This window comes from Alternaria ventricosa (assembly GCF_023758065.1).
Source record: "Alternaria ventricosa strain BMP 2768 chromosome Unknown scaffold_30, whole genome shotgun sequence".
Taxonomy (NCBI): Eukaryota; Fungi; Ascomycota; class Dothideomycetes; order Pleosporales; family Pleosporaceae; genus Alternaria; species Alternaria ventricosa.
In genome coordinates this window covers 186,070-210,351 of record NW_026055710.1, presented here as the reverse complement: position 1 = coordinate 210,351, position 24,282 = coordinate 186,070, and the positions used below count along the sequence as shown (strand labels likewise).

General features: G+C 52.6%; 9 protein-coding genes and 1 non-coding gene across 10 annotated transcripts; 3 read left to right on the top strand and 7 right to left on the bottom strand.

The window, feature by feature from the left end:
* Window positions 1-2,465: 2,465 nt before the first annotated feature.
* Window positions 2,466-2,548, bottom strand: J4E93_010448. The gene has a single exon. It is a non-coding gene; the product is annotated as a tRNA-Thr (tRNA).
* Window positions 2,549-2,703: 155 nt separating this feature from the next.
* On the bottom strand, window positions 2,704-3,903 carry J4E93_010447 (uncharacterized protein; the record flags this gene model as incomplete). Its single annotated transcript, XM_049348327.1, has 1 exon — window positions 2,704-3,903. One exon carries the CDS (start codon window positions 3,901-3,903, stop codon window positions 2,704-2,706), a length of 1,200 nt encoding a protein of 399 aa, XP_049194556.1.
* Window positions 3,904-4,452: 549 nt separating this feature from the next.
* On the bottom strand, window positions 4,453-6,090 carry J4E93_010446 (uncharacterized protein; the record flags this gene model as incomplete). The annotated part of the gene is made up of 2 exons (XM_049348326.1): window positions 4,453-4,701; window positions 4,765-6,090. 2 exons carry the CDS (start codon window positions 6,088-6,090, stop codon window positions 4,453-4,455), a joined length of 1,575 nt encoding a protein of 524 aa, XP_049194555.1.
* A 1,202-nt stretch (window positions 6,091-7,292) lies between these two features.
* J4E93_010445 (uncharacterized protein) lies at window positions 7,293-8,647 on the top strand (the record flags this gene model as incomplete). The annotated part of the gene is made up of 6 exons (XM_049348325.1): window positions 7,293-7,481; window positions 7,535-7,617; window positions 7,668-7,848; window positions 7,898-8,366; window positions 8,413-8,553; window positions 8,607-8,647. 6 exons carry the CDS (start codon window positions 7,293-7,295, stop codon window positions 8,645-8,647), a joined length of 1,104 nt encoding a protein of 367 aa, XP_049194554.1.
* Window positions 8,648-8,802: 155 nt separating this feature from the next.
* J4E93_010444 (uncharacterized protein) lies at window positions 8,803-10,587 on the bottom strand (the record flags this gene model as incomplete). Its single annotated transcript, XM_049348324.1, has 1 exon — window positions 8,803-10,587. The coding sequence occupies one exon, from the start codon at window positions 10,585-10,587 to the stop codon at window positions 8,803-8,805; it is 1,785 nt and encodes a 594-aa protein (XP_049194553.1).
* Window positions 10,588-10,929: 342 nt separating this feature from the next.
* J4E93_010443 (uncharacterized protein) lies at window positions 10,930-11,729 on the top strand (the record flags this gene model as incomplete). Its single annotated transcript, XM_049348323.1, has 2 exons — window positions 10,930-11,474; window positions 11,690-11,729. 2 exons carry the CDS (start codon window positions 10,930-10,932, stop codon window positions 11,727-11,729), a joined length of 585 nt encoding a protein of 194 aa, XP_049194552.1.
* Window positions 11,730-12,939: 1,210 nt separating this feature from the next.
* On the bottom strand, window positions 12,940-14,305 carry J4E93_010442 (uncharacterized protein; the record flags this gene model as incomplete). Its single annotated transcript, XM_049348322.1, has 2 exons — window positions 12,940-14,116; window positions 14,175-14,305. The coding sequence occupies 2 exons, from the start codon at window positions 14,303-14,305 to the stop codon at window positions 12,940-12,942; spliced, it is 1,308 nt and encodes a 435-aa protein (XP_049194551.1).
* Window positions 14,306-14,935: 630 nt separating this feature from the next.
* On the top strand, window positions 14,936-16,935 carry J4E93_010441 (uncharacterized protein; the record flags this gene model as incomplete). The annotated part of the gene is made up of 6 exons (XM_049348321.1): window positions 14,936-15,084; window positions 15,133-15,232; window positions 15,284-15,567; window positions 15,623-15,951; window positions 16,002-16,262; window positions 16,313-16,935. The coding sequence occupies 6 exons, from the start codon at window positions 14,936-14,938 to the stop codon at window positions 16,933-16,935; spliced, it is 1,746 nt and encodes a 581-aa protein (XP_049194550.1).
* Window positions 16,936-18,739: 1,804 nt separating this feature from the next.
* Window positions 18,740-20,095, bottom strand: J4E93_010440 (uncharacterized protein; the record flags this gene model as incomplete). Its single annotated transcript, XM_049348320.1, has 1 exon — window positions 18,740-20,095. The coding sequence occupies one exon, from the start codon at window positions 20,093-20,095 to the stop codon at window positions 18,740-18,742; it is 1,356 nt and encodes a 451-aa protein (XP_049194549.1).
* A 2,526-nt stretch (window positions 20,096-22,621) lies between these two features.
* Window positions 22,622-23,998, bottom strand: J4E93_010439 (uncharacterized protein; the record flags this gene model as incomplete). The annotated part of the gene is made up of 1 exon (XM_049348319.1): window positions 22,622-23,998. The coding sequence occupies one exon, from the start codon at window positions 23,996-23,998 to the stop codon at window positions 22,622-22,624; it is 1,377 nt and encodes a 458-aa protein (XP_049194548.1).
* Between the last annotated feature and the right edge of the window lie 284 nt (window positions 23,999-24,282).

The following is a 24,282-nucleotide window of genomic DNA, read 5'->3' as shown; positions in this document are numbered from 1 at the left end:
GTACCTTTGGCCCGGGAATGTTTGCTAGAGGATGGAAATACGCCCTGTACACGCCGACGGCGAGCCAGTACAGGATCCATATTCCAATCAGAGACGCAGCGAGCTCTTTCGATGCGCTACTACGTATCGAATCCCAGAGGCGGTCCATGATAAGTGCGGTGGTGGATGCGAGGGGATCGCATCTTCCGCGTGAGGGGCCTCGGCAAGCTATATGTGCACACGCTAGAGACTTCGCGCATGTAACGTGAGACAGTATCATAAGCTTTTGAGTAACTCGCCAATAATAGTGTCAGCATATTCAGCAGGGCGGGATATGCAAGTGCGCCAAGAATCTGCACACCACTAGCGCTTACCACAACGCTGATACGTCATGCATGCTACACAATCCCATTATGCGAGCCGCTCCACCGGGGATGACCAAAAGAGACCGGCGCGCCAGGATCCTATTGTGCGCTGGTATTGTGTTCTTTTCCTACGCTACATTCCTCCAACACTTACGCATCTCACCTAAAGTCTGGATGTCGATCATTCAATGGAATTGCCTTCGATATTCTACTCTGCAAGCTCCAGATGTTGCGGGACTCTACACACACTGAGAAGGACTTTGGTTTCAGAAATTGATTTGTTCGCGGCTGCTTCCCACACCAGTGGCATCATCCTCTTCTCCTTGGTGTTCGGCACAGCCCAGGCTAGAGAGCTAGTCCACGTGAAGCCTGGGCGAAGAACGATGTATGCACTGGCTCTAGAAGAGCTCTGATCGCTGATGGCGTATGGGGATGCGTTGAGGGTGGCTTGCGAAGTATCAAGGCTTGTAGCCTTAGGCATGGTATGTCAGTAAATGTCCCGGTGGAAAGGCACGATTTAGAACACTTACGAAGAACACGACTTTTTGGATACAGCTCTCGTCGCTGAGGGATACGTAAAATTCATACCTGGCGCCGCCTAGTATCCCAGACAATCTACTTGCGCTGCCCATCTTAACGTGGACCGTGAACTGGGTATCTGGAAACATCCGTGGTGCAGTGACATCATGGGCAACAGTATCCGGGTTGCAACAGGTTCGATAAAACCCTAGAACTCGACCTGGAGCTCGACTTCCAGCTTGGGCGAAACCACTTATCAGAGCGATCCTTTCCTCAACCATCTGAGCAGTTGGGCGCCGAAGAGCTTGTTTCTCCATCATCCACCGTATCATGCCAAGGAATTGGGTGTCGGGTACTGTGTATTCCAGCCGAGCTCCAGTGTGGAACCAAGCAATGACATTGGCAATGTTTGACTGATAGGATCGGTCGTTCGAATTTCGGAGATCATTGGTGAGTTCGAGAGTATGCCCACAGCACAAGGTCATTATCTCGAGAAAGATGCAGCCCATGGAGAAGATGTCGGCTGCACGTCCGTTGGGCTCGAAGTTAGCGACTTCTGGCGCAAAATACTTTAGCGTTCCGCGTTCCCCTTCGTCTGTAACGCTTGAAGTCAGTACGGAGAAGTCTGTCGCCGTTCCGAAGTCCGCAAGCCATAATCCATCCCTAGAAAGCAAGATATTGGATGGCTTCAGATCTTTGTGCTTGATGTTGGACACATGAAGGTATGCGACGGCACTGGCTATGCAACCGATCGTTCGTTTCAAAACGGCTACCGCAGAGTTGCGGATCAAGGACATGGAATCATAGAAAGCCACTCCTAGGGCTTCCAATCTTGCTTGCCGGTCATCCACATGATCCATCCAGTCTTCTGGAAGCTCCACTGGAAGTCCACGTTCGACCAAGACCCTTTTTTGTAGCCAGTCCACATCCTCAATAAGAGTCGCAAGATCGCATATCGCGACAGGCCATAGTAGCAACCCCAGGAATGAACCGTGGGTATAGGTGCCCACTAGCCGGATGACATGGCGATGCGAGAGCTTCTTGATGATTTCGATCTCGCGTCTTTCTCTTTCACCTATCTTCCGACGGCAGTATTTGCGCTTCCAGGCAAGCTTAACATCGTTACAGTCTGTTTCATATACCCCACCGTGCATTCCATGACCGAGGAATTTGCCCTGTGTGAGAGGAAGTATCTCTGACTTGTCGTAATCAACGTGAGACGTGCCGCGGCCAGACCAGTCCAGTGGTACGCCATCGATGTATTCGCAGGGTGGCTGTTCAGTGAGCATTGATGTGCTGGACAACGATGAAAGAAGGTGGCCTGACTGATCCGAGTTGGACATGTGTTGGGTCATACGGGCCGTATGGGATTCGAGCGGGAGTGGAAAGTGGGATGTCGTGGTAGACGTTGTCGGGTTTTAAGTATCCTTCTCCTGATTGCGGGGTTCTCTAAGCCACAACATGCAGGCCGGGGTCAGCGATACCCAACCAACCATTTGTCTCATCTGCCTCATCTACATCAGCTATATGCATTGCCAAAAGACTTCACTTGGCGCGTAAGTGGATCTGGCGACAAAAAAGGTGAGACAAAAAGGATTTAACAGCTGAAACTGAGGATTGAACTCAGGATCTTCGCATATCGTACGACATACGAGTGCGACGCCTTACCACTTGGCCATTCCAGCCGAGTTATTACCGAGAGTACATTAATAGACCATATGAAGTCTCATTGAGGGCGAGGAGAAGGATTCAGCGCCAGTGTGACCGATGTTTGCATCGAGTGAAGGTACAGAACGCTTTAGGGACAGCGAATGAGGTCGCTCTTTCCGGTGAAATTCACCTACTTGCGGATACTCGCCTTGTCCACGTTACTGATCAATGCGTCCCTCCACTCTTGATCCTTGAGTATGCTCCGCACCCTAGCTTCCAACCATTCGGTGTTTCCCCAGAAGCCCCAGCTGGCCTGAAAGCGGAGCCAGTCTACGAGCGCTGTCTCCCAGTGTCGTACGAAGATCGACCAGTTGTACTCTTGTTTGCCAGTCTCTCTCAGCCTTTCCCAGTATCGTTGCAACAGCTGCTTCTCGCCTTCTTGCATGGATAGCTCCCGCGGGATATGCGAGTCGGCAACGAGCATGCTTAGCGGGACGGAGCATGTGAAGAACTTGGCGAGATCACAGACTCCCAGGCCAAGACCAGTGTACTGGAAGTCGTAGAATGCGACCTCCTCACCCGACTTGCTGGTGAACATGTTTTCAGACTTGACATCACCATGGATGAGGGTTTGATATGCTTCGATTGGTGATCGGCCGGTAGCCTTCGGTGAGAGGAACGCTGCCGCTATCTCGGAGATGGATAGGTCTTCGCCATCGACCCAGTCCGTGAGTGGCTCATTCCACTCGGCGTCGTAATCCTTCGCCAGGGTATTGTACTCCTTGCGACGCGTCGCAAGATACGTGTATCCGCCATTGAGCCACACCGATTTGTTCGACGAGGCCTGCCCATAACGTTGTACTTCCTCGAGCGGTGGTAGGACCAGAGACGCAGCGTCTAGAGACTTGACGCGAGTCCACCAGAAGCCATGAAAACCAGAGAGCCAATCCAGCGCGGCATAAGCCTGGGTCGTTGTCAACACGTCGCGCTTCTCTCCAGCCACAGGATATTGTTGTTTCAAATCGCTCAATAACATCGCAGTCATCGAGGTGCCATCCATGTTGTGCTTGTTGATGCTAGCGACGCATTCGGCGACCGGTAAGGTTGCTGGCATTTGAGGAGCGAGATGGCTATAGAAGTATTGTTCAATCTGATAGCTCAAGATCTTTCTGGTATGGCCTTCGTCGCTGGCCTTCGTCGGTGGGGGGTTTACAAGCTTGAGCACGTAGGATTTCGTCGAATCGGGCGAGCCTATCGGATTAGCGAACACGCGACATATCTCGCCGTAGCCTGCCCATAACGACTGGATGATTTGAAGAGATTGAAGTTCTAGTCCCTTCTCGGAAAGAAGGGCAGACGCTACTTCGTCTGGTGATACTCGTGCAGGCATCGAATCTGCTGGGTGCCGTAGACGGGCGTATAGAAGCGGCAGTAGGAGGATTGAGATACAAGGGACGAAGAAGCAGGCGAAAATGAGCTGTGACCGCGTGATCATTCGAGCAGCGAAGAAATGAAGGTGGCAATTGTGTAGTCTAGGTCCATCGTCAAGGAGTTGGCGTTGGTGACCACCTAGGCATGCTGTTGTTGCAGAAGTACGCCGAGGGGTTGAATGACGCGACGCGTCATGCTAGTCATGTGTGGCTGACATAAGCGAGCATCCTGAATCGCGTTCTGTGCTAATGTACCTGGGCATGCCCCACGCCTTATCAAAGTCGATGCTGCCCGTCGCACTTCCGGTCCTCGCAAACTCGTGAGCCTTCACACCACTGTGATTAGGCTTACGGCAACCTGGCACGACATCGCTGGACCTGAACGACGAGAATTACCGAGTTGACGAGACGCCAGATACACTGAAAATGGGCCATTTTGATTGATCAAGCTCATGCATTGGTATCTACTACGAAAAAGCGATCAAGGTATGACTAAGCTCCATCCGAGACTACAACAAGTACTGGAAGTAGATGTTCTCCTTGTCTGTCATGTCTTGCAGACCGTTTTCTCCGTGGACCTCGGCACCTGCCTCATGGAAATGGCCGCTCATCGAATAATCGATGGGGTTCCTGGGAAGACCAGCCGCCTCGCGCTGATCGCACTTCTTCTTCTGCATCCAGGTGATGAGAAGAACTTGAGCGACAACAACACCCCAGAGGATGCACCAGATGATCAAGATGCCCTTGAGAGCGTTGACCTAAAAACGTATTGTTAGCGATGAGACTTCGGCTGAATATACGACAGGATGGGAGATACTTACGTATTGCGGTTGGAACTTCGCATCAAAGATGTAAGGGGTGATGATGTTGCCTACAGCGTTGCCGGCGTTGAAAGAAGTGTAGTAGACGGCCTTCTTGGTTTGTCCGGCGCAGTTGGAGCCCATCCAAGAGATGAGCAAAGGGTTAATGGCGTATACGAAGGCGATCAAATAGTAACCTGCGAGAAGACCACCCTTGTTGTCTGGAGTTTTTGGTAGCGCAACCAAAAGGGCAACACCAACAATAACGATGGTGACTAGGCCGAGGAAAAATGGCGACTTGCGCTTGAAACGGTAGGCGAGCCATGACGCACCAAGAATGGAAACGACCTGAAGCGCTCCGAAAGGCATGTTCAGCAAGACAGCTTCGTCCGAACTGAATCCAGCCAGATTCTTCAGGATAATGGAGCCGAAGACCGAAGAAACCGACGCACCAGCATTGACAGCGATGACCATGATCATGTACAGCCAGTATTTGGGTTCAGTCAGGGCTTCGCCGACATGCTTCCAGTTGAACTTGTGCGAGACAATACCCTGTTGATTCGCCTTCACTCGGTCAACAGCCTTCAAGCGATCCTCCGGTGTCAGGAAACGAGCCTCGCCGGGGCTATCGTGGGCCCACCAGTATGTGATAAGACCGATTACGATAGTCAAGAGCCCGAAAAAGAGGTACACCATCTGGTAGCGGTACAGCGAGGACGAGTGTATCTGAGCGAAACCGTAAACGATGGGTGAGCTGAGCACGGTGCTAAGACCATAGCAGCTGTACCAGCAAGCCACGCGGAATGGCTGCTCGGAACGCCTGTAGAAGGCAATGGTGATCATCGAGAACAAGGGAACGACCATAGCCTCAAAGGCACCGAGGAAGAATCGCGATGCCAGCAGCCCGGCGTAATTCCTAGAACCACCGAGGCCACCGGCAACTGAAATACCCCAGCATGTGATGATGACGGGAAGAACGTGACGGTATCGAAGCTTGACGAGGATCCAGGCGGCCAAAGGCTGCACCCCGAGTTGCGCATAGTATCCGATGTTGCCGATGTTTGAGTAGTCGTTGCCAACGAGATGGGCGTCCTCTTTCAGACCATAGACGGCTGTCAATCCGATGATTCCCTTGTCGGCAGATTGCAGGAAGTACACCATGCAAAGAAGCGACAACATCCAGATGTCTGTCTTGCGCAGGATGCGTTTGCTATCTGCCTCGGTGCAGATATGAGCCTCGCTTAGGCCAGCCTCCTTGCCCTCCTCATACGCCACGGCGTGGTCGATTGAGGTGTCGGACACATGCTCCATGCCGATAGCGCTCGGCTTCTCGTCCGCGGAAGCCATGTCGCAAGAACAGTGGGTAGAAAGATGGGGTAGAGAAGAGATCTGGGGATGAGCTACAATCTGGGGTACAACTCTGGGGTCGGAGTTTATATGCCTTCATTAACGCGACGCGAACCACGCCAACGGGAGCCGGCCCAACGGCGCAACGGACTAGAATTATCCCTCCAACAACTTTGCGCGCACTAGAAGGATGCACTGTTGCTTCCGCGCCTCTTCGCGGACTGTGCTGATGCGAGCTGTTGCGACCAATGGCCCGGCCATAAGACGGTGTCATGATAGCAACCGGCTAAATCGATATAAGGGAGGCACTCGTGATGCGCCAATCGTCCGTAGGAGGGACGACCTTTCGCTTGGATCGACGGCTCGGACACCAACAGACCGAGAAGGTTGTTGATTGCGCTGACGAAGTGAGTAAAGCTCACGGTGTTTGAATATCGAGAGGTTTACCCGAGCGGTGTTTGAACGAAAGGCGAAGCTTATGGGTGTAGTACGTACCGCTCCGCCGTACAGCAACGAAACCTACATCATGCCGATCTAGCCATGATCCCGGAAGCGTGGTATACGACGCGACGGTCAGAGCTTAGTGCGTACCCTGACGCTGTTTCGACTCTACGAGTTTATCTGGGGACCATCCAATAGACACTGCGTCTTTTTGCTGGCATCACTGATCGAACTTACGCTCAAACACCTTTGATGTTGAATATAAGACTCCCCGCAGTGAACAAGACTTTCTTGACCCTGCGACAAGCTTTTGGCCAAGAGTGACCCAGGTGGCAATCTTGGGATTCTGGAAACGCTACGGCTAGAGTGGTGATTAGCCGCCTTACGTCATCCACCCCGATAATTCCACCAACAACTTACGCGTGCTAGCGCCACAGCCATCTCAATTCTACGCGCGCAAATATATTTGAGAGCAACGAAACCGTGCAAGAAGTATGCCAGCATGTTGTCCATGAAACATGGTAAGGTTGGATGATCGAGTCGTTCGCCGGTAGTCAGGGCGGAAGAGCTGCGACCCCACAAATGCCTCGGTGCCCGAGCGGCTCCACCAGCTCCAAGAAATGCGGGGTAAACGTCATAGCAGCGAGAGAGCTATCGTTGATTATCTAGGGATACCTTGAAGACGACCTGTTCAGAAGTTGCAAAACCCGCAACTACCATACCAAAAACCGACAAAGCCCGATTGCCGCTTCCTCAGGACCATGGCCGACCCGAAAACCTCCACTGCCAGTCAGCGCTTGACGCAGATCAAAGATTTTCTTACCATGAATAAGACGGCAACAACCATACCGTGGGATCCAGATAGTACCAAATTTCCGACAAGGAAAGAACTACCTCAGATCCCCGGTGCCCCACCAGAGGCTGCGTGGGTTTGGGGTGATAACGACTACGTGAGTTCGACCGAACCCCAATCTATTTGCGGGCCGAAACTCATCACATGTAGATCGGCCGTCTCAATCTCCTAACACCTACACGCGTCGCAGCGGCTGCAAGAGAGATACGATCGGGTGAGATCGTGCCTGTAAAGTCCGTATCCTCATCATTCTTCTAGTGTGTTTCGACTGACCGCAATATAGCTTGCCTCTCAACGTGCCGAATGTTCCCGCGTTTGGTCGTGAGGTTTTTCAGCATGAGATCAAGACCCTGGCTGAAGGCATTGCCTACGACGATGTGTATCATATGAACACCCAGTCTGGCACGCAATGGGATGGCTTCCGACATTTCGCTCATATTCCCAGTGGATCGTTCTACAATGGCGTATGTATCTAGACTCGTCACCACGAACTTTTGCTGACATCCAGTATAGACCAAAGGCAGCGATGTCACAGGCCCAAACGCAAACCACAAGTGTTCCATCCACCACTGGGCCGAGCACGGCATCGCAGGTCGCGGTATCCTTCTAGACTACCGGGGCTACGCGTACAAGAAGGGTATCAACTACGACCCCTACGACTACTACCCCATCTCATGGCAGGACCTGTATCAATGCGGCCAAGACCAGGGGATTGATATTCGCCCCGCGGCTCAAGGCGGTGACATCAAGCCGGGAGATATGCTGTTCATCCGCAGCGGATGGAAGGAGGCTTACGACAGCAAGAGTGATGAGGATCGAAGCAAGGCTGCTCTTCGACATGGTAGCGGTAAGGATGGTGAGGATGGTCAGCGGTATGCTGGTGTGAGTCAGGAAGAGAAGATTTTGGATTGGCTGCATGATAGTTACTTCGCGTCTGTCGCTGGTGATGCACCGGCGTTTGAGGCATGGCCGACGCATGAGAGTATGTTTTCTCAAATCTACGTGCAACATCAGGCTGACGTTGCTAGACTATCACCTCCACGAGTACATCCTCGCCCTTTGGGGAATGCCGCTTGGCGAAATGCTGGATCTCGAGAAGCTTGCGCAAACGTGCCGCGAGAAGAACAGGTGGTTCTTCTTCTTCACCTCTGCGCCTGCTAACTGCCCAGGTACGTTGATTACCCCGGGTAATAAGCTCTTGCCATCGCTAACAGCATCATAGGCGGAGTAAGCTCACACGTCAACGGCACTGCCATCTTCTGAGCAATTCGAAAACGTTTTAAGACCGCATTGAAACTACATACATCATTATAAACACCTAGCAATCGAACAGCCAATTCCACACATTCTGTCTTGTGTGACCAACACGCGCTCTCTAACCAACACTAGATCGGGCTCGCAAAATCCAAAAATGCCAGCTACGCGGCATCAGCCTTATTCAGACTCCCAGATCTCGACTCCGGAAATGATCCGGGACATGTTCTGCGCTCTCTTCGGCGTGGACTCTCCCCTGAGACGGTCCGTGCGTTCGCGTCTGAGTCTCGCGGCATGGCAGGTGCGCCCAACGCGATTGACTCACTATTATTCCCTTCGATCTTCACAGCCTGCATCGCGCCGTCAAACAACGAGAACTGAATTTGCTGATCCCTCAAAAGTGCACCATAGGTCTGGTCGTTTTTAACAGCGCTGTCATCGCGTCCGACGCGTGCGTTTGGCGATGGCGGCATCGGTGGTGGTTCGCGTGCTGGTGGCGCAAACTTCACCTCGTCGACAGGGCCAGCAGCTTGCGCCGTGCCGAACATGGACGACGACAGGGATTTAGCATTGAGCTGGTTATTCGCGTCTGTGTCGTCTAGTACATCAAGTCCGTCGGAAGGATCCGCCTTGTGTATTTGGTCTGCAGTTCCGATCCGGTCATCGAAAGCAGGCAAAAAGGCATCACTTTCGTCGCGCAGCCTCCTGTGTTGCTCAAGTCTTCGCCCCTCCCAGTCAACTACAACAATGCCACATTCAATAGAATCTGCAGCGACCTGCTCAGCTTCGTGGCTCGCTTTCTGCCGTCGGTATTTATAGCGTTGTTGCCTTTTTGCTTCCTCAGGTGCAGTTCTCTGCTTGTAGCACTCTTCGGGCTTCGCATGCGTATGGTACTGACAGCCCGCCGGCGACGAAGACCATTCATCATTTGAAACGCGTCGCATAGCTGTCTCAAGCGCGGAACAGAGGAATGGCTGCGGCAAGTCTGACGGGTCGACGTCGCCGAACCCTTCCGTCGCGTTGTCAACCCATCGATCGACTAGAAAGCGACCTAGAGCTTTCGGCATGTTGTGTCTTTTCTCGCCAAAGATGTGCGAGATGGTATCGATATCTGGTCGTACGCCCTTCACTATCTTTTCCTCGAGCAGGTCCATCACGCGGTCAACGAATTCGACATCATCTATCACGTAGCCATGTATCGTTGCGTTGATCAATGGCCAGCATGCCATCCACGTGTGCTGCGGATTGACACCGTCGAGGTCGAAGTTGACGTCGCGGTAGCGGGTTGGAATAACGCCAGTGCGTCGCCATATTTGATGCAGTTCCGCCGCGTCAGCATCGATGTTGCGGCGTCTGAGGAGAGTAGGCGAATCGATGTTGTCGGGAACATTCACGGCAGGTAATCTAGCCAAGCGCCGTGTCAAGTACCAGGAATCTGGGTTCTGACGGCCATATAGTACGCTGATCATTGACTGTCTCGGCGTATCCACAGCCGCATCTGGTATCGGCGGTGCAAACTGTACCTGCACTCTGTTGGATGACTCTTCTCTCACAGGCTCTGACTGCACTGGTCCTTGCACGTCCGCGTCAACATCATCGATGACTTCATCGTCACTCCACAGGCTCCCGCCTTCAAGCAGCGTATGATAATCGCTCTTTCTTGTGCGTGCCTCGATGCTTGGGCGACGGCGAAACTTGCGACCTGTATCGCTGATATGGTCACTTCCATCGAAAATGCGGTCGACGTTCCTAGGTTTCTGGCTTCTTGGACTGGCCGGGACACTGCTGCGGGATTGCGATGATCGTGATGTTCCGTGGTGTAGGTAATTTTCTGGGTTGACGCCTGGAAAGCCTGTTGGTATGCGCGGAGGCATGCTGCCGCGCTCGAGCCTCCTTTGGATGTCGCGCTTTTCTGAAGACGACATCTTATCGGTAAAGAGGTTTCCCATGTCGAAGAGTGGAGGATGTCACGATCTTTCAAGGATGCGCAATGGTACGGTGATCAGAGTCCAACCAGGAAGCAAGGCTTTGTAAGTTGTCAGTATCGTAGGACAAGGTTTGGTCATATCGAGCAGCGTTCGTGTGAAGCGCGCGACTGTTTGTCATTGGTAGTTTTGTCACGTTACTACTAGCAAACGAAGCTCACGTTGACTGCTGATGTCACCGCTCGCCTGGCCATGACTGGAAGTGATTCAGAATCTAGGCATGAAGACGATTTACACATCACTTTTCTTCCATAACAATTCATCGTAAGACTAAGATGAAGACGCCAGGTACGGAACTCGACAAACATGTCTCCATTGTCTCGCGACACCATATCGCTCGGCATGTATACGACGCCCTCGCAGCGCGAGGCCACTATATCTTCGGCTAGATCAGCTTTGAAGTCGATAACTTTTGTTCTTGCAGGTCGAACAACCCTCTCGGAGCACTGCCCCACAGAACACATCGGAGTCGACTACGCTATAGCCGAACGCTCACCGTACCTTTGCATCTACCTTCCACAGCAAGTACGCGATGTTAGACCTTTACTACCCATTCAGCTCGGCGACATCGATCCAGCGGGCTTCAAGCTTTATATCGAGTGGCTCAACACCGGCGCTGTCAAGTTCTCCGATCAATCATCCCTTCAACTCCGCTCCTGTATCGATCTCATATACGCGCACATCGTCGGCTCCGCGTTCTCGCAACCCAACTTCCAAGACTACATCATCGACAAGTTAGCTTCTATTCTTGACCCCGCACAAACTTTCGACCAAAAGATTCTTGAGATGTTGTATCTAGAGAAACACGCGTCCACGCTACTGCGGAAGTTTGTTACGGACAAAATGTTCGCGTATGACAGGAGGATGCTAGGTATGCTACGAAATTCTGTGGAGGATATCGTGACAGGTATTAGTGATGTGAAGGGATGCGAGTATCATGTACATGATGAAGGGTTGTGTTATAGGCATGGAAGGGCAAGTGAGTTTGAAGAGATGGGGAGAGGTAGCGATCTAGGAGGGAAGAAGTGGAGTATCGATGATGACCCGGAACTGAATGCTATAGCAGCACAGTACTTGGGCAAAGCAACGACCTCTTCGAGAACTGACAAGCCATCAGAGAGTCTCGACACCAGACACCGTACATCGACAGGAAAGCGTCAGCCTGAGGCAAACAAGCTCGCACCGCAGCTCAAGATCCCGTCATTACATAACATGTACGAAAATGATCTTCATCACCAAGAACCGACCGTACGGTCCCGGAACTTGCGGACTTCCCGGCCCTCAACAAGATCATTGACTCCCGACATAGATGTTGACAAGCCCCTACCACCCACGCCAGAGATACCGCAAGCGCCCAGTACCAAAGATCTAGTTCTTGAATGTCTCGGGCGTCTACCATCAGTACCAGAGCAACCCTCGACACGGGAGCTGATTGACGACTGTCTCGCAAGGACACCTTCTGAATACCTCAAACCTATCACGCCCTCAGACAATAACGAATTTGCGCGTCAGGCCGAACCATCAACATGTCTAGCTACGCCTACAACTGCGTCTTCACCCGCATCGTCGACCCTCACTTCGACCTCTCGACCATCTTCACCGTCAGATCCCATACCGCCCTCGCTCCGCCCCGGCACACCCCTACCATCCACGCATCCAACCCGCAACCTAACCTTCGCACCTCTACCGAAGTCGCACCTCTCAAAAAAGAAACCCTTTCCTCTAAACAACACACTACGCGCATCATCTCCATCGCCGTACCATCACAGGTCGACCACTCCAGCACCAAGCCCTTCACCTTCACCGTCTCCATCACCATCCCCATCACCCTCACCCTCCCCACCCCCGCTACTCCAGCGCCCCTACCATATATCCCCCTCCTCACCCTCCCTCCCGCACTTCGCTCCGTTGATAAAACGCAAACCGGCTCCACCACGAGGCGTAGATTGGCTAGAGCAATGGGACAGATTGTTTGAGTTGCAAGGGACTCAAGGGTTCGGGCTGAGGAGGGGAGAAAGGAAAGAGAAGAAGAGTCGTTTCATGGAGATATTGGAGAGTGTGGGGAGTGGGAAAGGGAATGCAGACCGGTTTGGGTGAAGACGTTGAACTGACAATACTAATCACGTCAGCTAAGTAGTGTTTGAACGTTCCGTTTCATTTGCTATCGTACAGATGATGTCATCCTAACCCCGTGTTCACGTAACTCATGTTGGTATAATCATCCCCTATAATCCCATCCCATCCCATCGACAGTGTTAATCCAATACGCCGTGTCTATGCTTTGTATCCAATGCAGGTCAAGCGCGATGCACGCGTTTATGCATGCAGTGTCTCCTTGAAGCCACTGTCCGCATCCGCAGTCTTGCCTTCCTCGTTGAACTCCCAGGCCAGGAACTTCCAGTTGAGCTCGCTCGGTCGCCAGAAGAGGCCTTTCTTCAATCCGCTGCCCGCTGAGGAAGAGTCGCCTGGTCCGTCTGCTGTTATGCCGCCGGTGTGAGGCATGCGCTTGCCGAAGATGCAGCGCCGGAAGCGCGAGTGTAGGATGGCCATGGAGCACATGACGCAGGGCTCGTTGGTGAGGTAGATGTCGAGATCTACGCACAGGTAGCCGCTCGATGAGAGGTTATCCTTTTCATAGTATAGCTTCTCGAGACCGGTGAGGGGATTATCGCAGAAGAGGGAGCGGTCGAGGAGTGCAGGGTCGGTGCCGGCAGCACGAAGCCGCTTCTTCGCAACCATGGCAATGGCGCGGTGGACAGCGTGAGCCATGACATTGCCGGTGCCGGTGGGCGGTTCAGCGGTGCCGGTAAAAGACCTCCAGCGGCAGTCACCTGCGACCGCGACGATCTCTGGCTGGTTCCTGGTGCGGTCAACCACGACGACGCCGATCTTCTCACCCAGACACTGATCCGATATCTGCTGGCCGGCCGCTCGGGCGAGAGCCAACCAGTTTCCAGCCTCGGGTTGTAGTTCCTCCTGGTTGCGTTGTACGAGGCTCGGATGGGGGCCGTAGGGGTTGGTGTTCTTGTACGAGATGGGCCAGTACTTGTCGCTCCAGTCGTCAGCCTGCTGCTGGGATATGGGCGCCAGGGCCGGCACGGTTACGTAGAGGATCCGAGGGAGCGCAGTCTTGGGGCCGTCGAAAGGCGGGCAAGTCCGTATGAGAGCCGCGAGGTTGGCGTGAGGCATATGGCGCGTGGGGCACAGCAGGAAGTAGCGGACTAAATCAAAATCTTTAGCATCAGCCTCTCCATGAGCAGCCTCACTGCCAGCATCGACTGAGGACGGGAGCGCGGAAGGGGAAGCGGGGGTCGCCGGTGTTAGTGGGGAAGATGGTAGTTCTGAGGCAGGAGCATCTTCGTTACCCCTGGGGAGCCTTGCAGGCGGATAGAACTGTTTCTGCAGGTGCGGCGGCAGGTACTTGAACTGCACCACGCGGCGCAGGTGAGAGATCTCCGACGTCTTGAAGTCGGGCAACGCTGCTTGCACGGCACTGCGAGCGGGCGACGTTAGCAGAGATCAAGCGGGTGCCCCACGAGTGAAGGCCTTACTCCTTGATGACGTTGGCAAACTTGGCCGGCACCTCGACGACATAGACGGTGTGCGTCTCCAGGCTGGCGCGCACCTCGTCCTTGGTGCGGAGGGGGACCAGATGGCCTGCGAGAGGCGGTGGGCTGCTCATAGCATCGCCTGGCGGGGGAGTCAGTGTTGAGGGCAGCTAAAAGGCTACTATGCGTCGTATAGGCGTTGGCTAAGAGGCTGGCGGTGGGATGTTGGTCGGTGGGAGCGTGAAGCCTGCGCAAAGACAACAAAAGTCTCAGGGTCCAGCGGGCCGAGCCTGCTTAACTCCGGCTGACCCTTCCTCTTTCATCCAACCTCACCTCCTCGCTCCTCACCAGCCCTCATCATACAGCAGCAACATGTCGCGATAAATCCTCGCCCATGGAGTGAGAAGGAAAGAGTAGGAGGCGTCTCGGGGTAAGGCGCGCAGCTCCCGACTCGTGGGCGCGCCTCCCCGCATCACGTTGCAGCGAAGGAGCGCCAATCTTCACCCAATATGGGGCCCCGCATCATCTCCTCCCGATGATTCGGTAAACATCATCCAAACGCGTCTTGAGAGGACCTCAACCCCAGCATCCAAATCTGCCGATATGCATGGCGTTGTAGCTCAAGCCCGCTGCCGCTCAGAATGCCCCGGCCAAGAGCCCACGGCATGGTGCCCCACTGCAGTATATGTGTAGTGATATGAGATGCAGGCCTCGCCCGTCTTGTCTTCATTCTCGATCCAACTTGTCGTCTGGATTAGGCAGTCATGGACAGCAAGACGGGAGCTACCCATATCGAAACCACCCACGGTCGCGACGCCCACATCGTGCCCATCGACCAGGAAGCCAATGAGGACGTCCATCATGTCAAGCTATCGTGGAGGTCTTGGATGGTTGTCTTTTGCTGTTGCTTCGCGTGCGTAGGACCTATTCCATTTTACAATCTCACTAATCGATCATGCAGTGTCATGTCACAGGTCTTCGTGGTAGTGGCTGCAGGATCAGTCCTGTCATTCATCATCCGCGAGCTTGGAGAGCCTGCTATTGCAAGCTGGATCATTCAAGTATAGAATCTCAGACAAGAAATTTTGAAATCAATTGCTAACATCCTCTAGGGTCCTTTGCTCATGCAATCAGTCCTTTCCCCTCCCGTCGGTCGCCTGTCTGATGTCTTGGACCGCAAGCTGTTCGCCACCATACCCCCATTGATCGCATGCATTGGTTCCATCATCTGCGCCAAGGCTACGAGTATGTCCATGTTGATTGGAGGCGGTATTCTCATTGGCACGACGCTTGCGACCATCTCCATTGTTCAGTCTATCCCATCCGAGATCCTGCCTTTGAAATATCGACCTCTAGCGAACGGACTTGCAGGCGTTGCTGGGGTATTGGGCGGAACGTAAGTAGACATCTCACGTAAGTAGATGCAATTGACGGGTACTGATTCCGCACAGTGTCGGTAGTCTAGCAGCTGGTGCGGTCACCAACCTGAGCGCTTCCGGCTGGCGCTACATCTTCTGGATCCAAGTCGGCCTACACGGCATCACATCGCTTGGTTTGTTCGCATTCTACTGGCCAAAGAAACGCACCGACTATCCGCGGATGAGCTTCAAAGAGTGGATGTGGGCTTGCGACCCCATCGGTTCTCTTCTTCTCGTTGCTGCTGCTACCTTGATGCTTCTGGCGCTCAACTGGGCAGGTGGCGCGTATCCGTGGAGCAACCCGCACGTATGCGCCAACCTAGTTGTTGGCATTGTCCTCTTCATTGCTTTCTGTCTTTACGGTAACAAACATTCCATCAAAATTTCCGAGTCAAAAGCTGACGTGGTACAGAATGGAAGGGCCGATCTGATGGCATCGTCGCGCATGTCTTCTTCTCCACTGGACCAAACTTCTGGCTGTCGACTTTCGCCTTTGCTATCGAGGGATGGATCTACTACTCCGCCATCAACGCCGTTACGCCACAGCTTATTCTCAACGTTGGATTCGAAGACAACGCATGGGATATCGCCATTCGGCAGCTGTCCTACAAGATCGCATCTATCTTCACATCTCTTGCTGTGACATGGTACGCAACGAGATTCAAAGACATGAGTAAGCCCCATCCCATCCCACTCCATTCTTCCCACTAACATCCCCCCTAGAAACCCCCCTAGCAGCCACCTTCGCCATAATGTTCATAGCCTCAATCTGCTTCGCATTCATCCGCCCCGGCTGGGCCACCGAACAAATCATCTTCACCGCCCTAACAGGTATCGGCTGCGCCGGGCCCCTCACACTCCTAGTCGCATGCATCCAATTCACCGCCCCCCACGCCTTCCTCTCCACAGCAACCGGCCTCGCCTTCTCCGCGCGTGCCATCGGCGGCGCCTTCGGCACAGCAGTCATCTACGCAATCGTGAATTCGCGCATCGCATCTCACCTCGCCGGCGACGTCAGTTCCGCTGCTATCGCTGCCGGCCTCCCTGAGTCTTCCGTGCCTGCGCTTCTGGCGGGTATGAAAGGGAGTTCGGCGCCTAAATACCGGGGTAATGGTGTACCGGGTATGAACGAGACTATCATTACGGCTGCGTGGGACGCGAGTCATTGGTCGTATGCGCGTGCGTATAGGCTGGGGTATTGGAGCGTGGTGCCGTTTGTTGCGCTGGCTACTATTGCGGTGCTTTCGATGAAGGGGATTAAGCATTTGATGACGGAGCATGTGGAGGCTACTGTGGAGAGGGAGAGTGATGATGAGGGGAAGGGGTTGGGTAAGGCGGGGCTGTGAAGAGGGAGGATTGGGAGGGCGTGTACATGGAATGGATGGATAGTCGTATGATATTCATGGATGTGCTGTTCGTTGTATGCGCGTCCCCTATAAGGTGATGACTGTGGATAAAAAGTGTCTTACAGGCCCACATTCCGTCTCTTTGTCATTCTTCCGCGCATCGCGGGTATCTTCATGATTGCAAGGCTCCTTTCTGCATAGTTCTAGTCGCCCGAAGCAACTGCAGAATTAGGGCGGCGTTGAGAGCCCAGCTCTGGGTCAGCCCCACGCTCAAGCAAATACTGCCCTGTCTTGGAAAAAAGATTCTTCCTAGTCGATTGGTATGCGGTGTATCCGTCCCTGTCCTGAGTATCGATATCTGCCCCAGCATCAAGCAGTAATTTGGCCAAAACGATGCTTCTGTCTTGATTATAACCCATCAGCCCGAGGATGATGAGTGGAGTTCGTCCACTGCGGGAAGCGACATTGGGATCAGCGCCAGCTTCGAGCATATTCGGACAATGCTTTCTCCTTTAAAGTTTTGAATGGCGTAGAACAATGCCGTCCTCAAGGACTTCTCCCTGCGTTCGTTGACATCCACGCCGGCATCCAAGAGAAGCTGGATTATCTCGGGGTTGGGCGTCTGCTCAAGTGCCAGGATCAAAAGCGGTCGCAGAAGCCTCTTGCTTGTGCATGTCCAATCAGCTCCCGCTTCAAGTAAGATCTTCACAATCTCAGTCCTCCGATTTTCAACCGCATCCTGCAAGGGCGTCGTGTCGTCGACGTCTTTCGAGTTGACTGCTGCTCCACGTTCAACAAGGAGCTCAACGATCCTGGTGTGACCCAATATCGCGGCAACATGCAGTGCGCTACACCCCGCGAATTCCTTGTTCTCATCAATGCGCGCATCTATTGGCGAATTGTATGCCACCAACGTCTCAGCAAGTCTCGTGTCTCCCCTCGATACGGCCCAAGTAAGGGGAGTCTGACCACGTTCGTTTCGTAAATTCAGATCAGATCCTTGCTGGAGAAGCGCCATAGTAGCGTTCTCCAGGCCATGGTGCATTGCCACATGGAGCCCGGTGGTGTAGAACAATTTGTAGTTGTAAATGGACCGAAATTTTTCCGTTGTTAGAATGCTACGACCAGTCCTCGTGTAGAAAAAACATCTTATGACGTTGGTCTGACGTGAGAGAAACCCCATCACTCGTTGAAGACTTGACGGCGCTAGAACAGCGTGGTGACCCCAATACCATGCCGAGTAATCGTACCATACATGGTCTACCAAAGAACCCATGATTTTGGGGTTGGTGTATCGATCCAAAGACAGGTAAGAGGTACAGACGTTCGTTATCATGGCCTGCGCATCCGGAAACCATTGATCCAGTGTGCGCTTAAGGTATTCTTGTGTTGTATAGTGAACCAGCCGAATGATGCCGCTGTGATCATCCACGGTTACTAGGCCAACACATGAAGCTAGAACATCCTCGATATCTGGGTAATTATCTGGGTCCAATTCCGGTTTCCCAATTTCTACAGCTAGAGCTTCTCTCAGTTGCCGTGTAGACAGGGGTCGTTGGGCGCAAGTAAGGAATGCTAACGCTTGCTTAGCGAGCTCCGTCTGATCAGCGAATTGGCCTTCTATTCTTTTCATCGCTGAATCGTATGCAGAATCATAGGCTTCCGACCCAGTGGCAAGTCTTCTCAAGGTGAATTTGACTGCTTTTACGGCCCTCTTTCCGATGAGAGAGTCAAGATGCAGCTTAGCCAAGAGAAACCTATAATCTCGTCAGCAGGGATGGTTCTAATACCGGATAAGAGCGGCCTATATTCCGCGCACTGCCTCCACGATCTTTGACACAACCTCTTCCTGCAATACTTCATCTCTTTGCACGAAACCAGGGAGGCGAGTCATGTTCTCTGAGAGATACCTTCGCACGTCGTTGTTGTCTGCTTGAATCTTCAAGTGACAGGCTGTCTTGAACTTCTCGGTAATCTCTGGTATGAAACGTGACGTAGCGAGGAGGTTGATGTGGCATTGCTTTTGTAAGCTTTGGATACTTGACAGTAGCTTTGTGCGGCAGTCATGAGATGTAGAGCATTCATCGAGAGCATCTACCACTATAAACACTCGTGAGTATGTTGCCGCTACTGACTTTAGTGTCACCATGGTAGCTTCAATTCGATCTAGAGTTCCTTTTGGCGGTGATTTCTCGTAAAACTTGACGACGCATTCTGGTAATGGAACTTGATGTTCGACGAGCTGTTTGAGAAGAGCTGAGAGTAGGGCTTCTAGTGTCTGCTCGCTATGACGTCTGTAATTGCAGAACAGGTGAGCCAAGCCAACCGTAGGGTCATGATGATGACGTTCTTGCAAGTCAGCGTTGATGATGGAGGCGAAGACTGTCTTTCCAGCTCCTGGAATACCAGGGCAAAACAAAGTGCGATTATCAGTGCTGAGCCAGTCTTTATAGGTCTGTGAGTGCAACAGCCATCCACCGGTACCTGGTTGCCGCCGACTAATGGCGTCCCGCTGATCTGAAGCGTGGTCGATGGGTGTGAGCCAGTCAAAAATCCGCTGACGTTCTCTCATAGCCTCTTCCGTATCTTGACGATAGTGCAGCTCTTCGACTCTGCCTCGAACGCCATTTTGGGTCGTTTGTATTGATACCAGCTCGCCATTGATGCTTCGCAGCGTGGAATGGGTTTCCTCGACGTATAAACCCAGAGCGGATTTTACGTAGGTGAGATGTTGTTCATTGCGCTTTGAACTAGCGTTGATCTCGATGAGTAGTGATGTCGCATTGTTATGAAGAGCGAAAGTCACCATATCCATCTCGCACTTAATCGCCTCGATCAGCTTCTCCACATCTTTCTCCCTAAAAGGCCATCCCAACTTCTCGACAATGCCATCTCGGGTAGATAAAGCGACGGCTGCCAGGCTTAAAGCCTCCTGAAGGCGCGCAAGCGGAGTAGAGAGTAACTTCAGAGTCTTAGACCACTCTTCAAGTTCGTCGGAGTCTGCTACGTCGTCTCGCAGCTGAAGTAGCAGGTTACTGCAGGCTCGGACCTGTGAGCGGAGGCGCTGTTTTACTTCCTTGGCTCCGCATGCGGCAATGATGTATTTGATCACCTTTTCGCATAGCTGGGTAACTGCTATGATGCTTGCGGTCGTCTCCATGTGTGCCGTAGTGATGGTGTCATGTCCTGGTGAGATGGCACGAGACGCGGGGTTGATGTGAGCCCCAATCAAGCTCATGCACGATGGGAGGCTGTGTCACACTGCAGCAGCAGGCAACGAATGCGCGATCATCAATGAGTGACGACATGATGCGAATATGTGGAGAGGTCGCTATCATCTCGTGTCGATGTATTTGTAGTGTGGCTTTGCAAGACGACTGAGGCGTGGCTGCCCTAAGCGGGTAGGAGGTACCCGATTGGCACCCGTGGACCGGTTCCGGATCACGTGTCGTTTCGGAGTGTTGGGAAACTTTGTACCGTCGCGCGTCGATTGCTTCTTGGTGTTGCTTGTCACACGTAGCGTATATAGCCCCAATTGCAAGGAACAGACTATCTAGGATTAGGCACATAACAAATGACAAAGCCATGTTAATCCAACGATGTCACAGACTACCCATTAAAAGCCCTAGTCATAATCCAGCCCCTAGCGGCCATCCCCATCCCTCGTCCCATATGAGCATCGTTGTCTTGAGATCTTCTTATTCCAGCCCTCCGAACCAGTTTGGACAAGTTTCGGTGCCATGACCCTCGCAGAGTGGCAATCCAGACGCCATCGGTCCGAGATCAGCCTTGTTTTCGCGTCATAGCGGGCAAACATGGTTGTCAGACAGTGTTTAGCAGAAGTAATGATATTTAATGGCGACCCAATGATTGGACGGAGAGAGAAATCTGACAGCGTGACTGTCAGGGCGGATCAATCGAAGTGTCGACATGCCTTCATTATCGCGAAGGACTTCGGTACCGGCATATGCATCGAGGAGTCTTTGCTCCATGTCGTTATTTGGGTCGGGAGAAACTTCAATATGCAATGGTATTTCGCCGGTAAAGTCTCGAGGGTGGATACTGGCGCCCTTGTTGAGAAGTAAACTGACGATAGATCCGTTGCCCGCGATCGCAGCGGCATGGAGAGCTGTTTCGCCTTCCGAGTCTATACCATCAATGTCGGTCCCTATTTCTAGCAACCTTTCAACGTTTCTTGTATCGTTTCCTCTGGCGGCTATGTGCAACATACCATCCATGTTGACTCCAGCTTCCAGCAATATGTCAAAGATTCTTGAGTGGCCTTCGTTAGCCCCTAAGTGCAGTGGGCTCTTCTTCCCATTGCTAGCGATCCCGCCATTCTCCTTCGGATTTACGACCATTCTCAAATCGATTAGACATTGGACAATCTCCACATTCCCAAGGTCCACTGCCAGGTGCATTGGCGTGTAACCAGACCATAGGGAGTCCGCTGTGTGATATAGCACTGCGTCCATCATACTTTGAACCTCCGGACGAGAGATGACGAATTGAACAACGTTAAGATCTTCACTGCAGACTGCATAGTGGAGTAACGAGTAGTCAAATCTGCTCCTCAGGTCTGCTTTAGCACCGTGGTTGAGAAGTAGTCTGACTATGTCAATATGACCACTCCGTGCAGCGAGCACAAGAGCAGTATGTCCCAGTCGGTCGGGCGCGTCCACATCGTATCCTTGCTCTAGCAGTGTGACTAACGTGTCGCGAAGCCCAAAGTGAGCAGACAGGTGGAGACCTGAGGTCGTATCTTGATCTGGTTGCGAACACTCAATCGCCCTCTCCCAAAGCCGATCATGTTGTCTCCACAATGGAACTGTGACTTTCAGCGCAGAGCGTCTGAGGTTCCATGGTCGATCAAAGAATTCGATGACTGTCCGATTAACTCCTGAGATCTTGGAAGCATGGTATCCCCAGTTGCGTGCGGCATATCTGTATAAAGAGTCCATGTATCCTGGGAGCATTTTGGTCGTAGACTGCGAATATGAAATTGCGCTTACGCAATTTTTCATGTCAGGAAGGTAAGCTCCCGCTCTACGGCGGCGTCTACGACGACTCCGCTCAGAATGCTGATGACCCGGCTGAGGATACTGGTCCGTACCTGCATACTCGTCCAAGGAGAGATACGCGATGCAAGCTTCTGTGATCATTGTCTCTGCAGCCGGAAACCATTGATGCTGTGTCCTAAGCAGATATTCTTGGGTAGTATAATGTGCCAGACGAATGATGTCGCTGTTGTCGTCGACGGTCACAAGACCAGCACAAGCGGAGACCATGTCTAGAATATCCGGACAATCATCCTCATCGAATGAAGACTGTCCTACCTGAATACCAAGCGCTTTTCGGAGCTTTTTAGCTGTGAAAGGCTTTCTTAAGCACGTGATCCAAGCAAGCACTTCCTTCCCAAGCTCTGCTCGATCTGGAGATTGCTCTTCAATACGCTGCATGGTCAGTCGGTACGCATAATCGTATGCTTCGGTCTCGGTCGTGGCCTTTTGACCCCTTGTTTCGGTGGTTATCTCTTTTAATGCATTGCGTATCGCGTTTGCTGATCGCTTGTCGTATAGGCTTTGTAGGTAGAGCTTCGCTAGAAGAAACCTAGCTTTTGTCAGTGGCTGGCATCTCCATTGCGCAGTTCGAGCTTGGTGATGCTCTGAACCTTGCTTTGTACTACTTACATGCCATCCACTGATTCGACGATTTTCAGCTTGATTAGTTCCTGGAGTTCGACATTGCGCTGAACGGACTGTGGCATGTTGTTGAGGTTACCGACCACATATTTGCGAACATCATCGCTACTAGCACGTACTTCGAGAGGCTTCTCTGCGCCAAATTCTGCAAGCACTTCTGGGACGGTCCTTGATGTCGCTAGCAGACTTGTTCTGGACTTTGCTTGTAGATTCAGCAATTCAGATAAGAATTTCCTCCTGCAGCCATCAGATACTTGGCATTCGTCTAGTGCATCGATCACAACGTAAAGTCTCTGGAGCAGTGCAGCTACGTCCTTGAGGCATTGAGCGAGGATCCTCCACGAAGGACGTCTGACGCCGTTCCCATGGTCGGAATAGAGCTGTTCGATGGGTATCGGCAAAGTTTCCTGGCTTTCTGCCAGTACCTTCAACAGGCTGCAAAGCATGAACTCCAGGGTTTGCTCATCGCGAGTCCTGTAATCGCAATAAAAGTAGGCGACTGCTACGCCGGCCTTGGTCTGGAATCGGGTCTGTAGATCGTCGATAATGATGGAGGCGAGCATCGGCTTGCCAGCCCCAGGCAGGCCAGTGCAGAGTAGCTTTCTCGCACTAGAGTTGTCGAGCCAAGTGTCGTAGGCTTTCGACTCTAGAAACCAGTTGCCGGTACCCTCTTGTCGCTTGCTCAATATATCATGATGCTTGGATGCATGATCATAAGTAGATAGCCATTGGAGCACCGCGTCGCGTTTCTTGGAAGACTCCCGGTGGTGGTCGGTACTTTGAAGACGTTCAACGTCGTGGTGCAAACCGACCTGGAGCGTTTGAATTTGCGACATATGATCATTAAGCTTACAGAACTCCTCCCCGATCTTGCTCGCACTCATGTCCATCGATTGCAGTAGAAGCGCAAGGTCTCGATTGTTTTGCTCCGCGCATTCCTTGATCTCCCGAAGCAGCTTCCGAGAATCTCGCGATAGGGCCAAGTTTATCAGGATTTTCTCGCGTTCGATCGACTGGATGAGCTTCTGTACATCCTTCTCTTGAAATGGCCACTTCAATGAGCCCCTTAGAGTATTGTCGTGTCTCAGTCGGATCTCCACTTGCTGTAGGATAGTTTGAAGCCGGGGTAGTGGTCCATCAAGTCGTTCGAGCACATTGATCGTGTCAACCAAGCTTTCGCCCTCGTCGATATCTTCGGCATCATCCTTCAGCTCTTGCAGTATACGTTTGCAGGCGCGAATTTCTCCGCGCAGTCGCTTCCGGTCTTCTGAGGCGTCTTTTACTTTACCGACGTAGTCGACAATCTTGCCCGATAATTGAAGTACGGCGATGACACTTGCCAATTCGCCCAGACCTGACATGACGAGTGATGCATGCGGGCTTCGAACAGCCTTTCACGGTTTTTATGTAGCTTCTGGGGCAAGTCGAGGAGTCGAGCTGCACAAGAGCAGGCCTCTTGAGAGCGGGCACGTCATGGCTCGCACCATCTAGTGCGGGGCGAAGCTGCTGTCCTGCGTCCATCCCATGTACGATCATCATGCAGTCCGACGGCACAGTTCGCGTGTGCAACCACCAGAACGATGTTGATAGGCTGACAGCAGGGCGCAGCCAGCGAAACTTCGACGTGGCGGGTGCTGCCCTCATT